The sequence below is a fragment of the Mustela nivalis genome (assembly GCF_964662115.1).
Source record: "Mustela nivalis genome assembly, chromosome: 17".
NCBI lineage: Eukaryota > Metazoa > Chordata > Mammalia > Carnivora > Mustelidae > Mustela > Mustela nivalis.
Genome location: NC_139036.1, coordinates 39,814,544 through 39,833,400, shown reverse-complemented (window position 1 = coordinate 39,833,400; position 18,857 = coordinate 39,814,544). Strand labels below are relative to the sequence as shown.

At 57.4% G+C, this 18,857-nt stretch overlaps 1 protein-coding gene across 21 annotated transcripts in view; it reads left to right on the top strand.

The window, feature by feature from the left end:
* The window catches only part of SRCIN1 (SRC kinase signaling inhibitor 1), a 67,356-nt gene that overhangs the window by 36,814 nt on the left and 11,685 nt on the right, over positions 1-18,857 (top strand). For 16 of the 21 annotated variants that reach the window (XM_082704891.1, XM_082704878.1, XM_082704883.1 and 13 more), the window contains 15 exons: positions 1,208-1,403; positions 1,977-2,175; positions 2,557-2,650; positions 3,161-4,071; positions 5,142-5,234; positions 5,486-5,529; positions 5,836-6,023; positions 7,163-7,338; positions 12,367-12,497; positions 12,652-12,799; positions 13,136-13,382; positions 13,828-14,062; positions 15,879-16,033; positions 16,289-16,441; positions 17,019-17,141. In XM_082704891.1, coding sequence (XP_082561017.1) covers positions 1,208-1,403; positions 1,977-2,175; positions 2,557-2,650; positions 3,161-4,071; positions 5,142-5,234; positions 5,486-5,529; positions 5,836-6,023; positions 7,163-7,338; positions 12,367-12,497; positions 12,652-12,799; positions 13,136-13,382; positions 13,828-14,062; positions 15,879-16,033; positions 16,289-16,441; positions 17,019-17,141 — 3,093 coding nt within the window. Of the gene's footprint in view, positions 1-1,207; positions 1,404-1,976; positions 2,176-2,556; positions 2,651-3,160; positions 4,072-5,141; positions 5,235-5,485; positions 5,530-5,835; positions 6,024-7,162; positions 7,339-12,366; positions 12,498-12,651; positions 12,800-13,135; positions 13,383-13,827; positions 14,063-15,878; positions 16,034-16,288; positions 16,442-17,018; positions 18,430-18,857 lie in introns of all 21 variants that reach the window. The other 5 variants (XM_082704881.1, XM_082704884.1, XM_082704880.1 and 2 more) reach the window with 2 other exon arrangements.

The following is an 18,857-nucleotide window of genomic DNA, read 5'->3' as shown; positions in this document are numbered from 1 at the left end:
GATGTATAAAAGAGAAAACGCTGTTTCAACCCCGACTTAACCAAGGTTAATAGTTTTGAGTGATTTGTTGTTAAAAACAGACAACTTATTTTATAGAAAAGTATGGCTGGGCAACAGGATTTTTTTTTTCTTGATAACATATGTATATACAATCCATACATGTATCTGTCGTACATAACATGGAATGTCCATAACACAGATCTGACTTATTATCTTCTCCCTTGAATAAAAGAGTTGCTGACAGTACCTGGGATGGAGGGAAGGGGCTGGGGCAGAATGGCAGGAACCATGGCCCTGGGTGACAGCCCCGGTCTTCAGCCAAAAGTAGTTCATAAAGTGTAACCAAAATCATGGCCACCCCTCCCTCAAGGAGAGAGCGACCAGGGTGTCCCTGGGGCAGGAGACAGTCACTGGGTGATACCCTTCCCTAGCTCCAGCCGGATACCACCCTCAGCTGTAGCTTCAGGGCCACATGAAGGGGCTGCCATGCTGGGTACCGGGGGGAGGCCTTTCTAGAAGACAAGCCAGGATGGTTGGCTGGATGGCAGCATGTGCCTTGCAGGGAGGGGCTGAGGTCAGGCACATATGCTCTGTGTTCATGTGGATCATATCAGGCTTAGCATGTGCATTGCATGTAGTAGGCAGAATCTGTTTGAAACTGCTTCGGGATGATTCTCCCAGGCACCCTAAGTCAAGGACACAGTGCTCCTCTCTGAGGCCCGTACCTCCAAGAGCTGGGATCCTGGGGCCCCTAGTTCTCTTTGCTTCCTCCCTGGGCCCTGCTTCCTGCGCCCACCCAACCCTCTGAACTCCACGAAGGATAAATTCGCCGCTCACACACCCGCCGCTTAATTAATGTCTGGAACTAATGCCCCAATTTGCTCAACGATTCTGCTGCTCACCTCAGTGACAAATTTGTGTTGTTGTTGTTCTCTGGAAGCTTAAAATAGCAGGCGTGCCCTGGCTCCCGCTCAGATGGTTTCTTGTCTGACTTCCCACGTTGCCTGAGCCCTTTGCCCACTTGTTACCTGCTGGGTGTCCCAGGGAGGCCAAGGCCCTACGGGGTTGGGGAACTCTCCTGTAGCCACACAGCGAGTCTGGAATGCAGGAGACCCTCGTGTGTGTCACTGGCTGGCAGGGGCTTCCTGGGCCTGGATGGGGGAACTGGCTGAGCAAAGGGGCTCATGTTTGACCCCTGCCCCTGCAGACCCGCAGCTCGCGCCACACTCAGGGAGCCCAGCCCGGGCTGGCAGACCAGGCAGCCAAGCTGTCATACGCCTCGGCTGAGTCGCTGGAGACCATGTCGGAGGCGGAGCTGCCCCTGGGCTTCAGTAGGATGAACCGCTTCCGACAGAGCCTGCCCCTCTCCCGCTCCGCCAGCCAGACCAAGCTGCGTTCGCCAGGTACCGCTAGCCCCGCCCACCCTCCTCCCAGCCACTGGCTCCTCCCCATGCTCTGCTCACCCTAGAACCCTCTTCACCCCATTCACTATTCCAGCTCTCCTTAACCAAACCCCCTGGCTCCCTGCGCCGCATTCCCACCTCCCTGCCCCTCGGCAGTCTCCTCCCCTTGGGGCCTCTCCCTCCTCAGCTTCTCTCCCACCCCTTCCCTCCCTCAGCAGCCTCTGCCCTGTCCTTTTCTCTCCCAGCCCCCTCTCTCCCTCACCCCTTTCAGCAGCCCCCCCTTTCCTTCATCCTTCTAAGCAAGGGCTCCCTCCTTTCTGCCGCACCTGCTTCTGCTCCCAGTTCCATTCCCTCGGCCAGGCTCCCACCTGCCTGGGGTTGAGGAGGAGCCTTGCGGGGACGGCACCATGAGGAGTGCGTGGGTGCACCTGCACTCTGGGCCCGCGTCGGGCCTGAGACCGTGCCTCTGCAGGAGCAGCGCGGCTCCCGAAGGCCCCCCTCGCTCCCCCAGCCCGCGTGGTGGCGGCGGTGGCGGCAGCGGCTCTGACAGCGAAGGTGGCATGTCCTTCGCAGGGGTGCTGTTCCTGCAGTTCGGGGAGGAGACTCGGCGCGTGCACATCACGCACGAGGTCAGCAGCCTGGACACGCTGCACGCGCTCATCGCGCACATGTTCCCGCAGAAGCTCACCATGGGCATGCTCAAGTCGCCCAACACCGCCATCCTCATCAAAGACGAGGCTCGCAACGTCTTCTACGAGCTGGAGGACGTCCGGTGGGCGTGGCCCCGGGGGAGGGGTGGGCTTCCCCAGGCTCCTCCTCTAGGGGGGCGCTCAACTCCGTGGGTCTCTCCCTCCCCAGCCTCAGCCCTTCTCCTCTCCTTCCTCCTCCGTCATCCCACTACCTCCCCTCGAAATCATCTACCCATGCTGGCTCATTTTTGGCTTAAGCTAACATGCCAAGGGCGCACGAGGCAGAGGACGTGGACGGGGTGAGGCTGTGGAGTGTGTGTTGGTGGCAAGCAGTCCGAGGCACTGAGCAAGAAGTTAGGAAGAGGTTGGGGTTCTTGGCCCCTCTTGCCAACCCTCTTCCTGTAGTAGATACCTCTCTTTTTCGCGGGGCTGAGGGATGGTGACCCATTGCATCTCCCCCCCAGGGACATCCAGGACCGAAGTATTATCAAGATCTATAGGAAGGAGCCTCTTTACGCCGCTTTCCCTGGCTCACACCTTACCAACGGGGACCTCCGGGTATGGCTGGGGAACCTCAGGGCACTGGGGAAGTTGGGCAGATGGGGTCCAGGAGTACAGAGTCTAGTTAGTTGTCAATAGGGACCAGGGCCAGTTTTTGGAGAAGGGAACATAGAGGCTGAGGCAGAGGGTGGCTTCCACTAATTGTGGATATGAGGGTCCTTCCCCTCATCAGCCATGCCCCCTCCTCTCCATTCAGGATTTTTCCAAGAGGCCTCTAGGTATTGTAGGGGCCTCTCTCAGGAACCAGTGTTTCCCTTCTTGCTTCCCCAACCCTCACCAGAGGGTGGGCCGCAGGTTGCTCCTCTAGTTCCTCTCCATCTGCCACTTCTTCCTCCATGCTGGGAGCCCTGATGGGAAGGGGGCCCAAATACAGCAGGAACAAAGGAGAGCAGAGAACAGAAGGAACTTCCTAAGCGTCAGGGGGAAAGATGTTGTCTCCAAAAGCAAGGTGCAAGGGATCCCCTTTGTGACCAGCTCCGTGGGGTTCTGGGACTGTCTTTTGCATAGAGAGAGATGGTGTATGCTTCACGGGAGTCATCGCCCACACGGCGTCTCAACAACCTGTCGCCGGCGCCGCACCTAGCGTCCAGCTCTCCGCCCCCGGGCCTGCCATCCGGGCTGCCGTCGGGACTCCCGTCCGGGCTCCCCTCAGGGCTCCCGTCCGGGCTCCCCTCGGGGCTGCAGTCGGGCTCGCCGTCACGCTCGCGCCTCTCCTACGCCGGGGGGCGCCCGCCCTCCTACGCTGGCAGTCCCGTGCACCATGCGGCCGAGCGGCTGGGGGGTGCCCCAGCCGCCCAGGGCGTCAGCCCCAGCCCCAGCGCCATCCTGGAGCGGCGCGATGTGAAGCCGGACGAGGACCTGGCAGGCAAGGCAGGCGGCATGGTGCTGGTGAAGGGCGAGGGCCTCTATGCCGACCCCTACGGGTTGCTCCACGAGGGCCGTCTGAGCCTGGCCGCGGCCGCCGGCGACCCGTTCGCCTACCCGGGGGCCAGCGGACTCTACAAGCGCGGCTCGGTGCGCTCGCTCAGCACCTATTCGGCGGCCGCGCTGCAGTCCGACCTGGAAGACTCGCTGTACAAGGCGGCGGGCGGTGGTCCGCTCTACGGAGACGGCTATGGCTTCCGCCTGCCGCCCTCGTCACCACAGAAGCTGGCCGATGTGGCGGCACCCCCCGGAGGTCCCCAGCCTCCACACAGCCCCTACTCCGGGCCGCCCAGCCGCGGCTCGCCAGTGCGCCAGTCTTTCCGCAAAGACTCGGGCTCCTCATCCGTCTTCGCAGAGAGCCCCGGAGGCAAGACACGCAGCACCGGGGGCTCCTCGACAGCCGGAGCTCCACCTCCGGAGCTCTTCCCTGGGCCTGGGGAGCGCCCTCTGGTTGGGTTTGGGCCACCGGTGCCAGCCAAGGACACGGAGACCAGGTGAGGGATGCTCAGGAGGCCTCAGGGCTCTTGGGGGGGGGGGTGGGATGGAGAGAACAATCTGTGGCAGGATTGTGTCCTGGACTGTGAGGCCCCAGAGTCCTTTGTAGACCCAGAGGAGTCTTGGAAAAATTTGGATGTGGCCGGGAAGGCACTGGAGAGATGAAGAGACCATTTTCCTTCCTTCTGCAAGACCTGGGGGTTAGATAAAAGGGCCCCAGATAAGGTCTCTGGAAACCTGGGTTTGCATCTGTTCCCTGAACCTCAGTTTCCCCAACTAAAATTGAGGCTAAACCAGCTTTATAGTGCTTTTCCTGCTCAGTTTGCAGCCATGAGAGCTGTCCAGCACACAGTCAGCTGAAGTCCACTGGGGAGGGCGTGCTGCTAAGAAATAGGGACGGGGAGAGAGGCACATTCCCTTAGGTAGCCTCCAAGCTGGGGAGCCCTTACGCATTATTCAGCTCCATCCTAAGGGTGCAGGGCTGGAGAGGGTACCCAGAGCATTGACCTATCCCTTCTGTCCTCAGGCAGTGCTGCTGAGAGACGAGCAGAAGCAATTCACATTCACACAGCTGTCTTGTGGCTGTGTGCCAGGCAGGGCACTGGGCACTGTGGATACTGAATTGGGCAAACCTGGTTCCTGCCTTGTCTAGTGGGGGTGACACACTAAAAATTACTTGCACTTCCCTTGGGAGGGTGTGTAGGTGGTGTGGGAGGAGGGACTCTTTAAAGCTGCTGGGGCTCTGGAATGGCTTCAGGAAGAGGTCAGGAGGAGGGCATGCCCAGAAAGGGGGAAAATATGTGCAGAGGCACAGAGAGGCCTCGGTGGGGCCCATTAGAGAACCAGTAATGAGAGATGGGGCTGGCAAGAGGGAAAAGGGGCCTTACCAATGTTGGGTGGGGGACTGTGGGCTTGAACCTTTGGCATTGGGGCCCTTTGAATTGTCTGTGTGCTGGTGGCTGGGGAGGGAATAGTATTTCCTCTATTTATCAATCTCAAGAATGAGGGGCTGGGCAAGAGGGACCCCAAGCCCAGAGAAGGGGTTGCTCAAAGCCACCATCCTCCCCAGGGAGCGCATGGAGGCCATGGAGAAGCAGATTGCCAGTCTCACAGGCCTGGTACAGAGTGCCCTACTACGAGGCTCGGAGCCTGAGACCCCTAGGTAAGGTTCTTCTTTCAGCACCATTGCCAGGGCTTATGGCTGGGGCAAGAGGAAGGGAAAGTAGGCAGCAGCAGCGCTGAGCCCAGCTCTGCCAATGTCTCAGTGTGTGACTCTGGGTGAGCCCTTTTCCTTCTCTGGGACTCCATCCTGACATCAGGGGACTGGAGGAGATTACGTTAAAGTCTCACTCAGCTTTGACAGTTTGGGGTCAGCCTGGACCCTCTGATGGCCATCTTTTCCCTGTGCCACAGCGAGAAGATTGAAGGCTCCAATGGAGCAGGCACCCCCTCAGCACGTGAGTGGCCCCTTGACCCTCCCCCACAGGTACTTGCCCTCTCTGAGCCTCAGATTCCTAATCCACAAAGTGGGAATTAAACCATCAGCTACATCCCTGGGCTTCAGTGGATCAATTAGCCCAAGTTGGCTTTGCCCTGGTGCTTTGCTCCCCACAGAAGGGCTGACCCACGAGCTGGGTCAGGGAGTCAGAGCCACGAGCTTCTCTGGCTACTGTGAGGATCACGGGTGGGAGGGACCTTCTCCTGGCCCCTTGCAGGCTCAAGGTTTGTTGCCTTTCTCCCATCCTCGTGGTCCCTGTCTGCAGCCTGCGGGTCCGGCAGCCGGAGCAGCGGGGCCACCCCAGTGTCCGGCGCTCCCCCGCCCTCAGCAGGCAGCACTCCTGCGGGGCAGCCCACCGCCATCAGCCGTTTGCAGATGCAACTGCACTTGCGTGGCCTGCAGAACAGCACCAGTGACCTGCGCAGCCAACTTCAGCAATTGCGAAAGCTCCAGGTACTGGCGCCTTGCCCCGTGCGGCATCCCTTCAAGCCCCTCCCCGATAGACCCCACCCACTCGTGCCGAACCCCCTCCCCACAAGTCTCGTCCCATCCCCTACGCCCTCATCGGAATCCCTTGCGGTTCCCAAGGCCCTCTGCGAACCCTTTCTCCCATTACCCTGCCTTGAGCTCCCGCTTGCTCGCTGAATCACCGCTCGCCCTTGTTCCCCTCACTGCTCTCACTTTCCCCTTCCCTGAATAATCACGTTCTCCTGGAGCCCCAGTCCACCCCACTGTGCCCCCTCCACCTGTCAGTATCCCTCAGGGCAATCCCAATTCCTTTCTGCCCAGCATTCTTTCTCCCCTCCCCTCTCGGGCGGAAGCCCTCCGCGTAGATCCCCTCCGCTACCCCTACCCCAGTCCGCACAGTCTTCCCCGCTCTGCCCCGCCTGGCAGATGGTCCCACCAGTCAGGAGCCTGGCATCGCTGTGCCCGCTCCTCGAGTGGGCCTTGGGGCCCGTCAGGTGAGACTAATGAGCAGAGACAGGCTGGAGAGGGGGCAGAGAGTTGCCATCTGGGCAGCGGATAAGATCTCACCCACCCCCGTCATTGCCCCAACTCGACCTTAGAACTGGGTTCGAGCGTTAAGTTAATCTTGCGCCAGCCACGGAAGCTCTAGCAAATCCCAGAGCTTGAGTCTTTGATGAAGCCACAGCCATGCAGCCGCACGGTCATCACGGCCCTACATACGGCTACCTCCTGCCCCCAAACATGCCCACCCGGTTCTCCTGCCTCTGTATTTCCCCAGCCCGCAACCTTATCCTCCGCCCCCTTCCATCACAGCCCTTCGCTGCTGCTCACGGCCACAGCCACGCAGCCGCACGTTCTGCATGCCCCAGTGTAGCTAGCACTTCTCCCTCCACTGTTCCCGTGCCGCTCTCCTGCCTCTATTCTTCCCCAGAATTTAACCCTGGGCCTCTGCTTCCCCCGTCCCGCCCTTTCACTGCTGCTCACGGCCGCAGCGCAGCGGCCGCTTTTTCTGTGGAGCCCGCCCAGCCTCGGGCTCTCCTCTGCCCGCCTCCCCCCAGCTCTTCCCCTGCTGAGCACCTCCATCCCCGCCCACCCCTGTCCATGGGTCCCTCTGCGTCCCGCAGCTACAAAACCTGGAGTCGCTGCGCGCGCTGCTGAAGGGCACGGAGGCGGAGCTGAGCATGCGCGTGTCGGAGGCGGCGCGGCGGCAGGAGGACCCGCTGCAGCGGCAGCGCACCCTGGTGGAGGAGGAGCGGCTGCGCTATCTCAACGACGAGGAGCTCATTACCCAGCAGCTCAAGTGAGGCTTGGGGAGGGGGGAGGGCTGGGGGTGCGGCCTGGGCGGCAACCTGGTTTCCCTGGGAGGCGCAGCTCCCTTCCTTCTGAATCACAGGTGACGTTGGTCTGCTCTGAAGCCTGATTTCCTTCTCCTCTGTGGCTTGATTTCTCTGTGACCCACAAACCTTTGACCATCTGGCACAATTCCTGATTTCTTCGCTTTCTTTCTTTCTTTCTTTCTTTCTTTCTTTTTTTTTTTCTGGCTTGAAGCCCTGCTTTTGCTATGTTTTTGCTTCCTCACGGTCCACAGTCTGGCTTCTTCCTGACCTGAAACCTTACTTTCATGTGGCAGCTGCAGGATTCCACCCTGTCCTCTGTCTGCTTTCCTTCTGCCCTATGACCTGTTCAGAGTGACCCTTGGGTAGCCGCGACTGCCACCACTCCAGTTCCCTGATCTCTGAGACCAGGCATTACCAAGGGAAACCTTCCTTCCGTCCTGGTGCTGCTGAAACAAGGCTCTTGCTTTTTCAGAGAGAGTGAGGAATGGAGAACACCCAGCTCCCAAATGCTTAGACTTGGAAGGGTTAACAGGAGACAGTCCTCTGATCCAAATTTAGCAAATGGCTGTCTGGCCAAGATCCCATTGTCTGGCACTGTAGAAGGGAGAAGCTGCCTTTTGCTGTCCATCCACTGAGTGAGCACCCCCTGCCCCACAGCAGCCTTCTCTTGTCAGTCACTGGGATCTGCTCCTTTCTCTGGCCTCCCTCTTGGTGGCCCAGGGCACAAAGGGACCCGAGGTCTAGCTCCAGCATCGAGAGATCATGTGATCTGGGCAGTTTCTGCCCTCCTCTGCATTTCAGCTCCCTTATCTGTCCCCAGTATTGAGATTTTTGCGGTTCTTTCCAGGGAAAGAACTTGCTTGGGTTCTACTGGCCAGTGACTTGGGGAGCCAGGAGAGGCTTCTCGGAGGAGCCCAGCTTGCAAGGGGCTCCTAGAGAAGGGTCCCTACTTCTCAGTCTTGAGCCCACACAGCCTGTGTACTTCGAGATTCCCATGACCCCTTGTGGCTGAGATGAAGTAAGGGCCAATCTCATTTGGAAATAAGCTGGTGGCAGCCATACCATCATTTCAGGTGTGAAAGCTTAGTGACAACCTCAGTCAGATCTCCAAGTAGACTGGCAGCTCTCACCCTCCACCCCACCCAGAGAATTCCATTTACCCAACTTTTCTGTCCTCTTCTTGCCTATCCTTTTCACTCGGCACAGAGGAGCTGGGTTGAGATTTTTAAAGGGAACTTTACTGAGACATTAAAGGAAAATAAAAGAAAATATAAAAGTACAGAGGCAGAAGAGATAAAAGGACAGGTTTAAGCTTCTGTCATTGGAGCCTCTGGTCCTCTGCCTCTTGGGGGCCTCAGTTCTCTGGGAGCACATAGACTCCCTACCCTCTGTCCTGTTATCAAACCCCTTGCTCAAGCTGCTCACTTGAGAGAGAGCTTGGGGGCCAATCCATTGCTTCGGGTAGGATTCTCCGTGAACTTTGAAGGGGGTTCAGCCCTGAGGTGGCATCAGCCCTGGCCCTGCCAGCTCCCATAGCATCCCTGGACACTAGGTTGACCAGAAGACCCATCCTTACCCTTACTCTAGCTGTAGCGCCTATAGGGTTGTGCTTACTCTGCTTTGCACCGTTCCTTCTTCTTGCCCTGGCATCTTGCTGGAAGGTAGGGCCAATTCCATGCTTCATTCAGTGTGGCTCTCTAACCTGTTTTTGTAGCCAAGCACTTGAGCTCTGTCTAGACATTACCCTGAGGGGTACCCTCTGCTGACTTGAGACCTGGCCTCTGGTGCCTAACCTGGACTAAGCCAGCATGGGCTTTGTCGGCCCGCTAACTGCACAGCTACACAGGGCCCCACACTCCTCATGGCCCCCTCCTCTGCTGTGGTCATCTTGAAATTCTTAATAACTTTTTAACTAGGGGCAAAATTCATTTTTTATTGAGGCCCAGGAATTATAGAGCTGGCTCTGTCCTGACCCGGAGCTCTCCACCCCTCCAGGACTGAACCTGGGTCAGGGAAAGCCCAGCCACTTTCTTCTAATGGTGTCTAAACTTAGACCAGTCTGGGGCTCATTTGCAGAACTTGTCCAAATCAGCCCTCCCAAAACTTTGGCAGGTTTCATGACAGAAAATCGAAGTGCTAATTGAGCTGGAGGAGGACCTCGCAACTTCTGCCCGGGAGTTGCAGTGTTGTATCCTCCTGATAGCTTACCTGAGTCCTCCTTTAAATGAGGGTCTCTTCCCCCACAGAGTGATGTTAGGGAGTGACTATTTTACAAAACCGGCACACCCTGAGCCAGCCCATCCCACACACACAGCAGGGAAGATCAGTGGTTCTTTCCTGCCTGGCGGAGCAGGGACAGGGATGGCATGATCCAATGGCATATGTCAACATGAGTAAGATTCTGCTTTGCCACAAAATAGTTGTATAACCTTCAACAACCCACTTCATCTCCCTGAGTCTTTTTTTTTTTTTAATACAAAAGATAATTGTGTTAGGGTAACTGCTATAACAAATTCTATAATGGTTCAAAAGTAATGGACACATCTTTTTTTTCTCATAGACCAGTACTGGGTGGGTTAATGGAATGACCCTCCTCCATGGAGTCCTTCAGGGACCCAGAGGTTTGACCATCTTCAATATGGGCCTTCCGAGATCATTCACAGGGTCATTGCCTTTCACTCCATAGGAAGGGGAAAGGAGCATGGAGGAGCTTCTGTGGGAAGCTTTTATGGGATAGCCTGGAGGCAGCATGTCCCCCTTCAACTCCCATCTCATTGGCTGGACCTGAGCCATAGCCTTTTCTAAGCGCAAGGGAGGCTGGGAAATGTAGTCTGGTGTTTGAGCTCCTGTCTGTGTGTAAACCGGAGGTAATAATGGCTTCCATGCCCAGGATTTTTGGTGAGGATTAAATAAGGTAATGAAGGTAGAGGGCTGCCCGTGGCACCTGGCATACAGTAAGCGCTCAGCACAAGAGAGTGCTTCAGCTGGCAGTGCTGAGTCACAAGATCTTGTCCTTGCTCCAATGTGGTCTGTCTTTTCATCCACTAATTGGATGAAGATGTATAGGCATGCTGATAAGATTTGCTAGTGACACAGCGCTTTGAGGGGGAGCAAATCTGTTGGGTGGTAGAACTATGATTCAAAAGTTGTTCCCACCTGGGTTGTTGAGTTGAACTCCAGCAGATGGGATGTGACAAGGATGTGTGTAAAGTCTTGCATGTGGGTCAGAAATGTCAGTGACTCACATCACAGAACTGAGATGACCTACCTGGGCAGCAGTTCCTTCTTTCACTTACCCATTCATTCCAGAATTATTTACCAGACATTTACTCTGCTCCAGGCACCAGGCCAGGGGCTGGCGCTTGGAGACGAATCCAGAAGACACGGTCCCTGCCTGCCAGGAGTTACACAGCCCAGCTTGCAAGAGCTCTGAGGGTTTGTGAGGCAGGAAGCAGACCCCTAACCTCAAGTGTAGGGAATGGGCGAGCAGTTCCCATTGAGACCGGAGGGAAGAGTGGGTCTTAGTCACACATGTGCAGGTATGTGTGCCTGTGTGTGAGTGTGAATGTGTGAACGGAGTGTTCTAGGCAGAGGAAATGGCATTATAAAGTCCCAGAGAGGGCAGCACATACAAGGACCTTGGAGAAGTTGTGGACGGTTCTAAATAGAAGCAAGCTGGATGAGGACAGGGGATGTGGCTGGAGGAAAATTAAGAGAAGCCCCCAGGGACTGGCCCTTTGCCACCCTTTTCCCATCTTCATTGGCTCATTTATTTAATTTTTAAAGATTTTATTTATTTATTTGTGTGTGTGAGAGAGAGAGAGCATGAGCAGGGGCAGAAGGAGAGGGAGAAGCAGGCTCCCTGCTGAGTAGGGAGCCTGATGCCTGGGACCATGACCTGAGCCAAAGGCAGACGCTTAACTTTTTAACCACCTGAGCCACCCAGGTGCCCCGGCATTAGCTCATTTAATCTTCACAATGGCCCCTAGTGGTGATAACTCTTCCACTTCCATTTTTTGCACAAGGAGGTTGCAGTCCAGACATAGTATGTAAATTGTCCAAGATCTCTCTTCTGGGAGAGGCAGAGCTGATATTGGAATTTGGATCTGTCTAACTGGAGAGCCTACTTTTCACCTACTTCCCTCATGCCCTTCTTTGCTTGGAGTTTAGCCTCAGGATGAGGGGATCCATGTAGGGTTCAACAATGGGGAATGACTTGGTGTGACTTACATTTTAGAAAGATGTGGAGTTTAAAACGGCACAAGCTCAGCTAAACCCTCTGACAGTTGAAAGCAGTTTTGTCCTCAAGGAAAGAAGCTGAGTGTCTGAATATTTGAGAAAAGGTTAGCCTGACACGGCCATGCCCCGCTTCAAGAGGAGAGCTCACAGCACGTGTAGGTGCCTGCAGTTCTCAGAAAGGCCGCTAGGGTCGCTGCTGCTTCCTTGGCAGAATGAGAACCAGAGGATTCAAATTATTGGGAGAGAAATTTGGGTTGATGTTGCTAAAGACCAGAACTTGGACGATGCTGGGGGTGGGTGGGGGGTAAGGGAAGCAGGGATGGGAGGTGTACCCAGGACACCTATTTGGGAACTCATCTGAAGTCTCATCTCTGGGGTTTGGCATTTCTTTTTTTTTTTTTTTTAAGATTTATTTTTTATTTATTTGACAGAGAGAGAGATCACAAGTAGGCAGAGAGGCAGGCAGAGAGATAGAGAGAGGCAGAAGCAGGCTCCCTGCCGAGCAGAAAGCCCGATGCGGGGCTCGATCCCAGGACCCTGAGCTCATGACCCGAGTGGAAGGCAAAGGCCCAACCCACTGAGCCACCCAGGCACCCCTAGGGGTTTGGCGTTCCTGATTTCATTTAGGCATGTAGCCTGGTGGATGGCTTTGAATTTTGATCTGACTTGTGGCCTGCTTTCTTGCCATTTGGTCAATTTCAGGGTGCTGGGCTGGGGCCAGAGGGGCTCAGAGGGTCTCTCTCTGGTTGCAGTGACCTGGAGAAATCGGTGGAGAAGATCCAGCGGGATGTATCCCACAACCACCGGCTGGTGCCGGGCCCAGAGCTGGAGGAGAAGGCACTGGTGCTGAAGCAGCTCGGGGAGACGCTGACCGAGCTCAAGGGTGAGAGCCCAGAGGCGAGGACATGAGAGTGTGGCATGTGGTCCCAGGCAGGAGTCCCTGCTGCCACCCCACCCCCACTCCCAGGCCCTGCCCTCCCTGCGGCCCCTCCTCCCTGTCCTTGGAGCTCCCAGCTCACTCTTTCTGGCCCCCCCAGCTCACTTCCCAGGCCTGCAGAGCAAGATGCGGGTGGTACTGCGTGTGGAGGTGGAGGCCGTGAAGTTCCTGAAGGAGGAGCCACAGCGCCTGGATGGGCTCCTCAAGCGCTGTCGTGGGGTCACGGACATGCTGGCCCAGATCCGCAGGTCTTTCCCTTTCTGACCTATCTCCGACTTTCCATTTCCCTGGAGGTCACATACCCGGGCACAGTTCGCTAGATCAGCCCAACCCCTTACCCTGACTCCTCTAGAGGTCACTGACTTAACCAATGGATCTGTACCTCCACTCTGACCTGCGACCCTGGCATGGTGTAGGCTCAGCTCTCTCTTATGCTGGATGTGCTCAATCCTCCCCAGGTCCCTCCAGCAGGCCTGTGAGATCCCAGGGCCCTCCTCACACCCTGCCTCCCCCAGGCCAGGCTTCCCTTGCATGGGGCCACTAGCCACGGGCCTCACAGCGACTCCCAACTCTCCCTACCCCAGGCAAGTGGACGAGGGTGTGTGGCCACCCCCCAACAGTCTCCTGAATCAGTCTCCCAAGAAGGTGACCGCTGAGACGGACTTCAACAAGAGCTTGGACTTCGAAATGCCACCCCCCAGTCCTCCACTGAACCTCCACGAGCTGAGTGGGCCAGCCGAGGGAGCCCCTCCTACGCCCAAGGGGGGCAACCCCACCAAAGGCCTGGATGCTGCTGGCAAGAGAAGTGTGGACAAGGCCGTGTCTGTTGAGGTGTGAGGGCCGGGACCGGGGTGGGGTGCATGAGCTCGGCCCACACATTCTTCCCGCCGCCCAAGACGGAGGTGCCAACAAGTGGGTACTCTTTCCTGGGGGAGGAGGAAGTCTGAGAGACACATTGATGATGGCATGAGTTCTGCCAGACAGAAAAACATTTTATAAAATGATAACAATCAAGGCAGTGTGGTGTAGGTCTAAGAATAGACTATGTGGTCAATGAAACAGAATAGAATGTTCCAAAACAGGGCTAAGTATTATCAAGAGAGTAGTATATAATGGTGGTGGCATTCCGGGCTGACAGGGAAAGCATAGGATGCTCAAGAAGTCTGAGGGTCCCCTGGGGGCTGGACCAAACTTCCTTCTCCCTTCCTGGCATGTGTGGCTGGGGGAAGGGGCTGGAGCCCCTGCTTCAGGGCTGACTCCCGCTCCTCCTCTCCAGGCTGCTGAGCGGGACTGGGAGGAGAAGCGGGCCGCCCTGACCCAGTACAGCGCCAAGGACATCAACCGGCTGCTGGAGGAGACCCAGGCAGAGCTGCTGAAGGCCATCCCTGACCTGGACTGTGCGAGCAAGGCCCACCCAGGCCTGGCCCCCACCCCTGACCATAAGCCCCCCAAGGTCCCCCACGGCCAAAAGGCAGCCCCTCGGACGGAGCCCAGTGGAAGGAGGGGCTCAGGTATGGGGGTGGGTAGGGGACTGGTAAAGAGCCCAGGGGAGGGGAGCCCCATCTTCAGGAACTCTCAGGTTATTGGGGGAGGCACCCAGGTGTGAGAATCTCTGGAGTCAGACGACCAGAGAGGGGAGGTGCTGGGACCTCAGCCCTCTGACCCTTAGCCGCTGTAGGGAGACCCAGAGGACAGGGCGGAGCTGGACTCCATCTGGGGATCTTCCCACCACCCTGACTGTGGCTGAGAGGCCCACACAGGGAGGAGGAGCGAGTCCGGGCCTAGAGCCACCGCCTGCACGTTGTGACCAAGCGTGTTCTCTGACCCAAGCGGCACGGAGACCAGAGTGGTGCTGGTCCTCGTGGACGTGGATTTTGTGCCCCGCCCCCCGCAACCCCAAGCTGCGAGCACACAGGGGAGGCAGAAATCTGACCAGAAATAACAGTCATCATTCCTTTATTTATGTATTCCTGTTCTCTGTATTTGTCAAGCACCTACTGGGTGCTTGATAAAGAGAAAAGACACTGCCTGTTTTAAAGGAGCTTAAAATTTAGAAGGGGTGCACTAGCATTTTTGCTTATCAAGCATGTATTATGTGACAGGAACCATCCCAGATGCTTTCTTTCTTTTTTTAAAATTATTTATTTATTTATTTGAAAGACAGACATCACAAGCAGGTGGAGAGGCAGGCAGAGGAGGGGTGGAGCAAGCTCCCCGCCGAGCAGAGAGCCCGATGTGGGGCTCGATCCCAGGACCCTGAGATCATGACCTGAGCTGAAGGCAGAGGCTTTAACCAACTGAGCCACGCAGGCGCCCCCAGATGCTTTCTATATAATAATCCTGATACTTCTGCTGCAGCCCCAGGGGCGGCTACAGTAATTATTCCCATTTCACAGATGAGGACACTTAAGGCTCAGTGTAGTCAAGGAATCTGTCCCGGGCCCCGCTCAGCGTGTGAACCAGACACGGGATGCGGTGCTAACTGCAGGAGCGGGGCATAGCCCTACAGGATGACCCGGGAGGGCAGGGAGGGCTTCCCACTGCACGGCACTTCCCCTGGGCATCTTGAAAACAAGTAGGCCTTTCCCTGGCCAGTGAGAGAAGGCATTTCAGGGAGAGGGAAGGGGGTGCAAATGCCTGGAGGGGTGAGTCCATGTTGCTGAGCGGGGTTCCGGCCAGGAAGGAGCAAGCAGAGACTGAAAGGTTGGCAGTCGTGGAAGGTATTGGGCCAAGGAGCATGGACATGGTTTGAGGTCATGGGGAGCCATGGGGGCTCTAAGGCAGAGGAGTGTGGGGTTTGAGTGACTTTTCTGTAGGTTGCCCTGGAAACTGCACCCCCCCAAGGAAACAGGGGCAGGGAGAGCCTGGTTGGGTGGTGTCCGACTGTCACAAGTGTAACCCCCCATCTCTTGCTGGAGAAGAGAGGAAGACAGGTGCGGAGCCGCAGCTGAAAGGCAGGGGAGAAAGGGATGTATTCGGGCACGCTTCTCAAACGTGGATGTGTGCGTGAAATCACCAGAGATCCGTCAGAATGTGGATTCTGGTTCTGCAGCTTGGGGAGGCCTGAGCTTCTGCATTTCTAACAAGCTCTCAGGTGCTGCTGGGGCTGCTGGTCAGCTCATCCGTGGCCCGGTAGACCGCACTTTGAGTACACTAAGAGGGGTGCCCGGCCTGTGGGGAGGTGAGAGAGAAGGAGGAGGGGCCTGTGTCTTCTTCCTGAGCCTTCCCCTCCCCTCCTGCCTGGAGGAGGAAGCAGGGATCCCCCCCTGGGTGCCCGGACTCCAAGATTAAAGGTCCCCTGATGCCCAGCTCCTTGGCTGCCCACAGATGAGCTGACAGTGCCTCGGTACCGCACGGAGAAGCCCTCCAAGTCGCCCCCACCGCCCCCGCCCCGCCGGAGCTTCCCTTCCTCCCACGGCCTCACCACCACCCGCACGGGAGAGGTGGTGGTCACCAGCAAGAAGGACTCAGCCTTCATCAAGGTACCAACCTCACCGGGAGCTGTGGGATACCCGCGGTGACCTGTGAAGACCCTCTGGGACGGAAGGAAAGAAGGGAGCTGGCAGCCAAGGGCGACTCTGCCTCTGGCTTGGGCTTTGCCCTGGAAAGGGGGCCGCCTGGCAGGGCCGATGAGGAGCTGGGGCAGGAAGTGGTCTGGCCCTGATGGGGCCTAGGAGGTGAGCTGGTGCTGGAGGGGGGCAGAGCCTTGCCTTGATGGGAAGGACTGGGTCTTGCAGAAGGCGGAGTCCGAGGAGCTGGAGGTGCAGAAGCCCCAGGTGAAGCTGCGCCGAACCGTGTCCGAGGTGGCCCGCCCCGCCTCCACGCCGCCCATCATGGCCTCTGCCATCAAAGATGAGGACGATGAGGACCGCATCATCGCGGAGCTAGAGGTGGGTCAGGGGCTTGCCTGGTCCCCCAGTCCTCAGTCAGGCCTGTCCCTTTCTCCACTAAGCTGACCCCAGGGAGGGAGGGGGAGGGGGTGACTGGGCTCCTGGGCTCCTGCTGAGGGCTGGCCTGTAGGGGAACCTGTCCTTGCCTCGATTTCTCTGCCACTGTAAAATGGGGGGAGGGGGTCTAAAGTCCCTCTCTGCAGGGTTGAGTGCTTTTTTATTGCAGTCTCTGAGACCCCCACAACAGCCCTGAGACCTCCTAGGCTCTGGCACACCCATCCCTGAATGTTCTGAGAACAGAGTGCTTTAACACTCTGATCCCCAAGTACCTTGAGCCCCCCGCCCCGTGCTGTAAGTCACCCGTACTCAAGAGTTTTCAGCCCCCCTCCCCAGGGGGCTGGAGACCCTGACCACCTAGGCTTCCGGAGGAGGAGACAAGATGGAGGGGAGAGTGGCCAGTGAGCACGGTGAGGGGCCAAGGAGTAAGGCTGCGGTCCCTCCCTGCGGGCCATAGGCCAGCAGCCCTGTCCTCCCTGTGCCCCCTTCTCCAAACCTGCCCCCACCTTCTGCTCCCCAGGTGTTTGAGAGAAGCTCAGTGTCTTCCCTCCCCCCCACGCCCCGCCGCCAGCCGATCCCCACCTTGCTGGCACCCCAGGACCTGGGGCCCCCTGGGGGCTCAGCCCAGGGCCCCACACGGAAGGTAACGGGCTGCCCCCCACCTCTCACGGCTCTCTTCTGCCTGTGCCTCCACACCTTTCTCTCCTCACCTCTCACGCTAACCTGCTAACACGCCAGTCACCTCCCTGAGTCCCGCCACCACCACAGCCTCCCCTGCCTGGACTCACCCCTCCCCAGCTCCAAGGACAGATGCAGAACTTTCCTGCCCCCTCCACAGCTCTAGCAGTCTGATACTTGGCAGCAACTACCCTCCCCCGACACCTGCCCCGGCTGCATTTTTCTTACAGGCTCGATTCTGAGTTGGGTATTTTGTTCCAAGCTGCAGCCAGAGTTTACGTCTGACCCAGAGCCTGGGTTTTGTCTTGGTCCAAAATTGGAGCTTGGATCCTGCTCGCTACATGATTTAGGTCCAACTCAAAATCTGACTTCGTCCTGAGCCCTTGTCCAGTCCCTGCTCTCCCCAATGCCCTCCTCCACCACCAGGGCCTGGTGGGGCTCTAAGACTAGAATGTATGCCTTGCGCTGGGGGCCAGGACACCCCAAAGTCTCATTTACAGCCCTCTTCTCTCCCATGGCCCCAGTGGTCAGGGAACTTGGAGTAGAAGAAAGTCATGCCCTTCCTTGGCTGCTGGTTCTTTCTTTCAGTGTTGGGAAGTTCTTCCTTCTCTCTAACTTCAGTCCTTGCTGCTGTCCTGCTGCACTTATTTTCTCCTTATCTTTTCTTGGGAATGTTGGGTTGGACCTGCTGTCTGCACCCTGAGGGGACTGCACTCAGGGAGGGGGACCTGGGGGTGGTGGTCTGGAAATCTCTCCCTCTTCCCAGGCAGTTTGGGGCAGGAGAGCCTCTGCTCTGAGGAGGGCAGCCTCCCCCATACATGTGCTCACCACCTTGGCTGGTTCTCTTTAGCCCACCATGAGCTCTGTGCTGGCCGCCACCTCATTTCTGGTCTGGCTTGAGGCTTGTGGTGCTTTGACTCCTTGGCTGGGGAGCAGATAGGTGGACAACACCGTCTGCTGGGCGAAGGATGGGCATAGAGCAGTCCAAGGAGCCGTCTGGGGATAAGCGGTGCACAAGGGGTGCCCCCTGGACTGGCCGTGCCCTTGGCAGTTTGGCCCACTGCACCAAGCCCCTGCCACTGTCTGGCCTTTGGGAGCCAGCCAGTCTTGAGGGGGTCCAGTGGGCAGAGCCCCTCTGCCGGCCTTTCGGGTCAGCTTACCCTCTACATCCTGAGATGCCATCGGGCCATGGAGCCGGGCAGGCGTGGGTCGCCTCTCTGCTTTCCCAGTCTGCACCCTCCACCTCCATCCAGGTAAGCAGGTATCAGGGCTGGGTGGGGACCCTTGGGACGGGGGGCTGGAGGTCCTGCTGCCCCCCCCCCACAATATCCCCTCATGGCTCTTTTAGTGGAAAGAGGGCTTGGAGTCAGACTGCCTGGGTTCAAATCCTAGTTCTGTCACTAGCTAGTTGTGGGTAAGTGACCTTGGGAGAATCACGTGACGCCCACCCTTGATTTCCTCATCTGTCAAGTGGGGACTACAGGAGCGCTTACCATGTTGTGGGTTATAGTAAGGATTCAAGATGAAGACAGATATGATGGTGCCTGGCACAGGGCTTTGCTGGTCTGAATGAGACCAGAATTCACTCAAGTTGGGGGGTAGTGAGTGGCCCCCCACCTCCCCAAAGCCGGAGCAGGGGTTGCTCACACAGAAGCAGTCCTCTAGCTTTGCACAGTGTGTG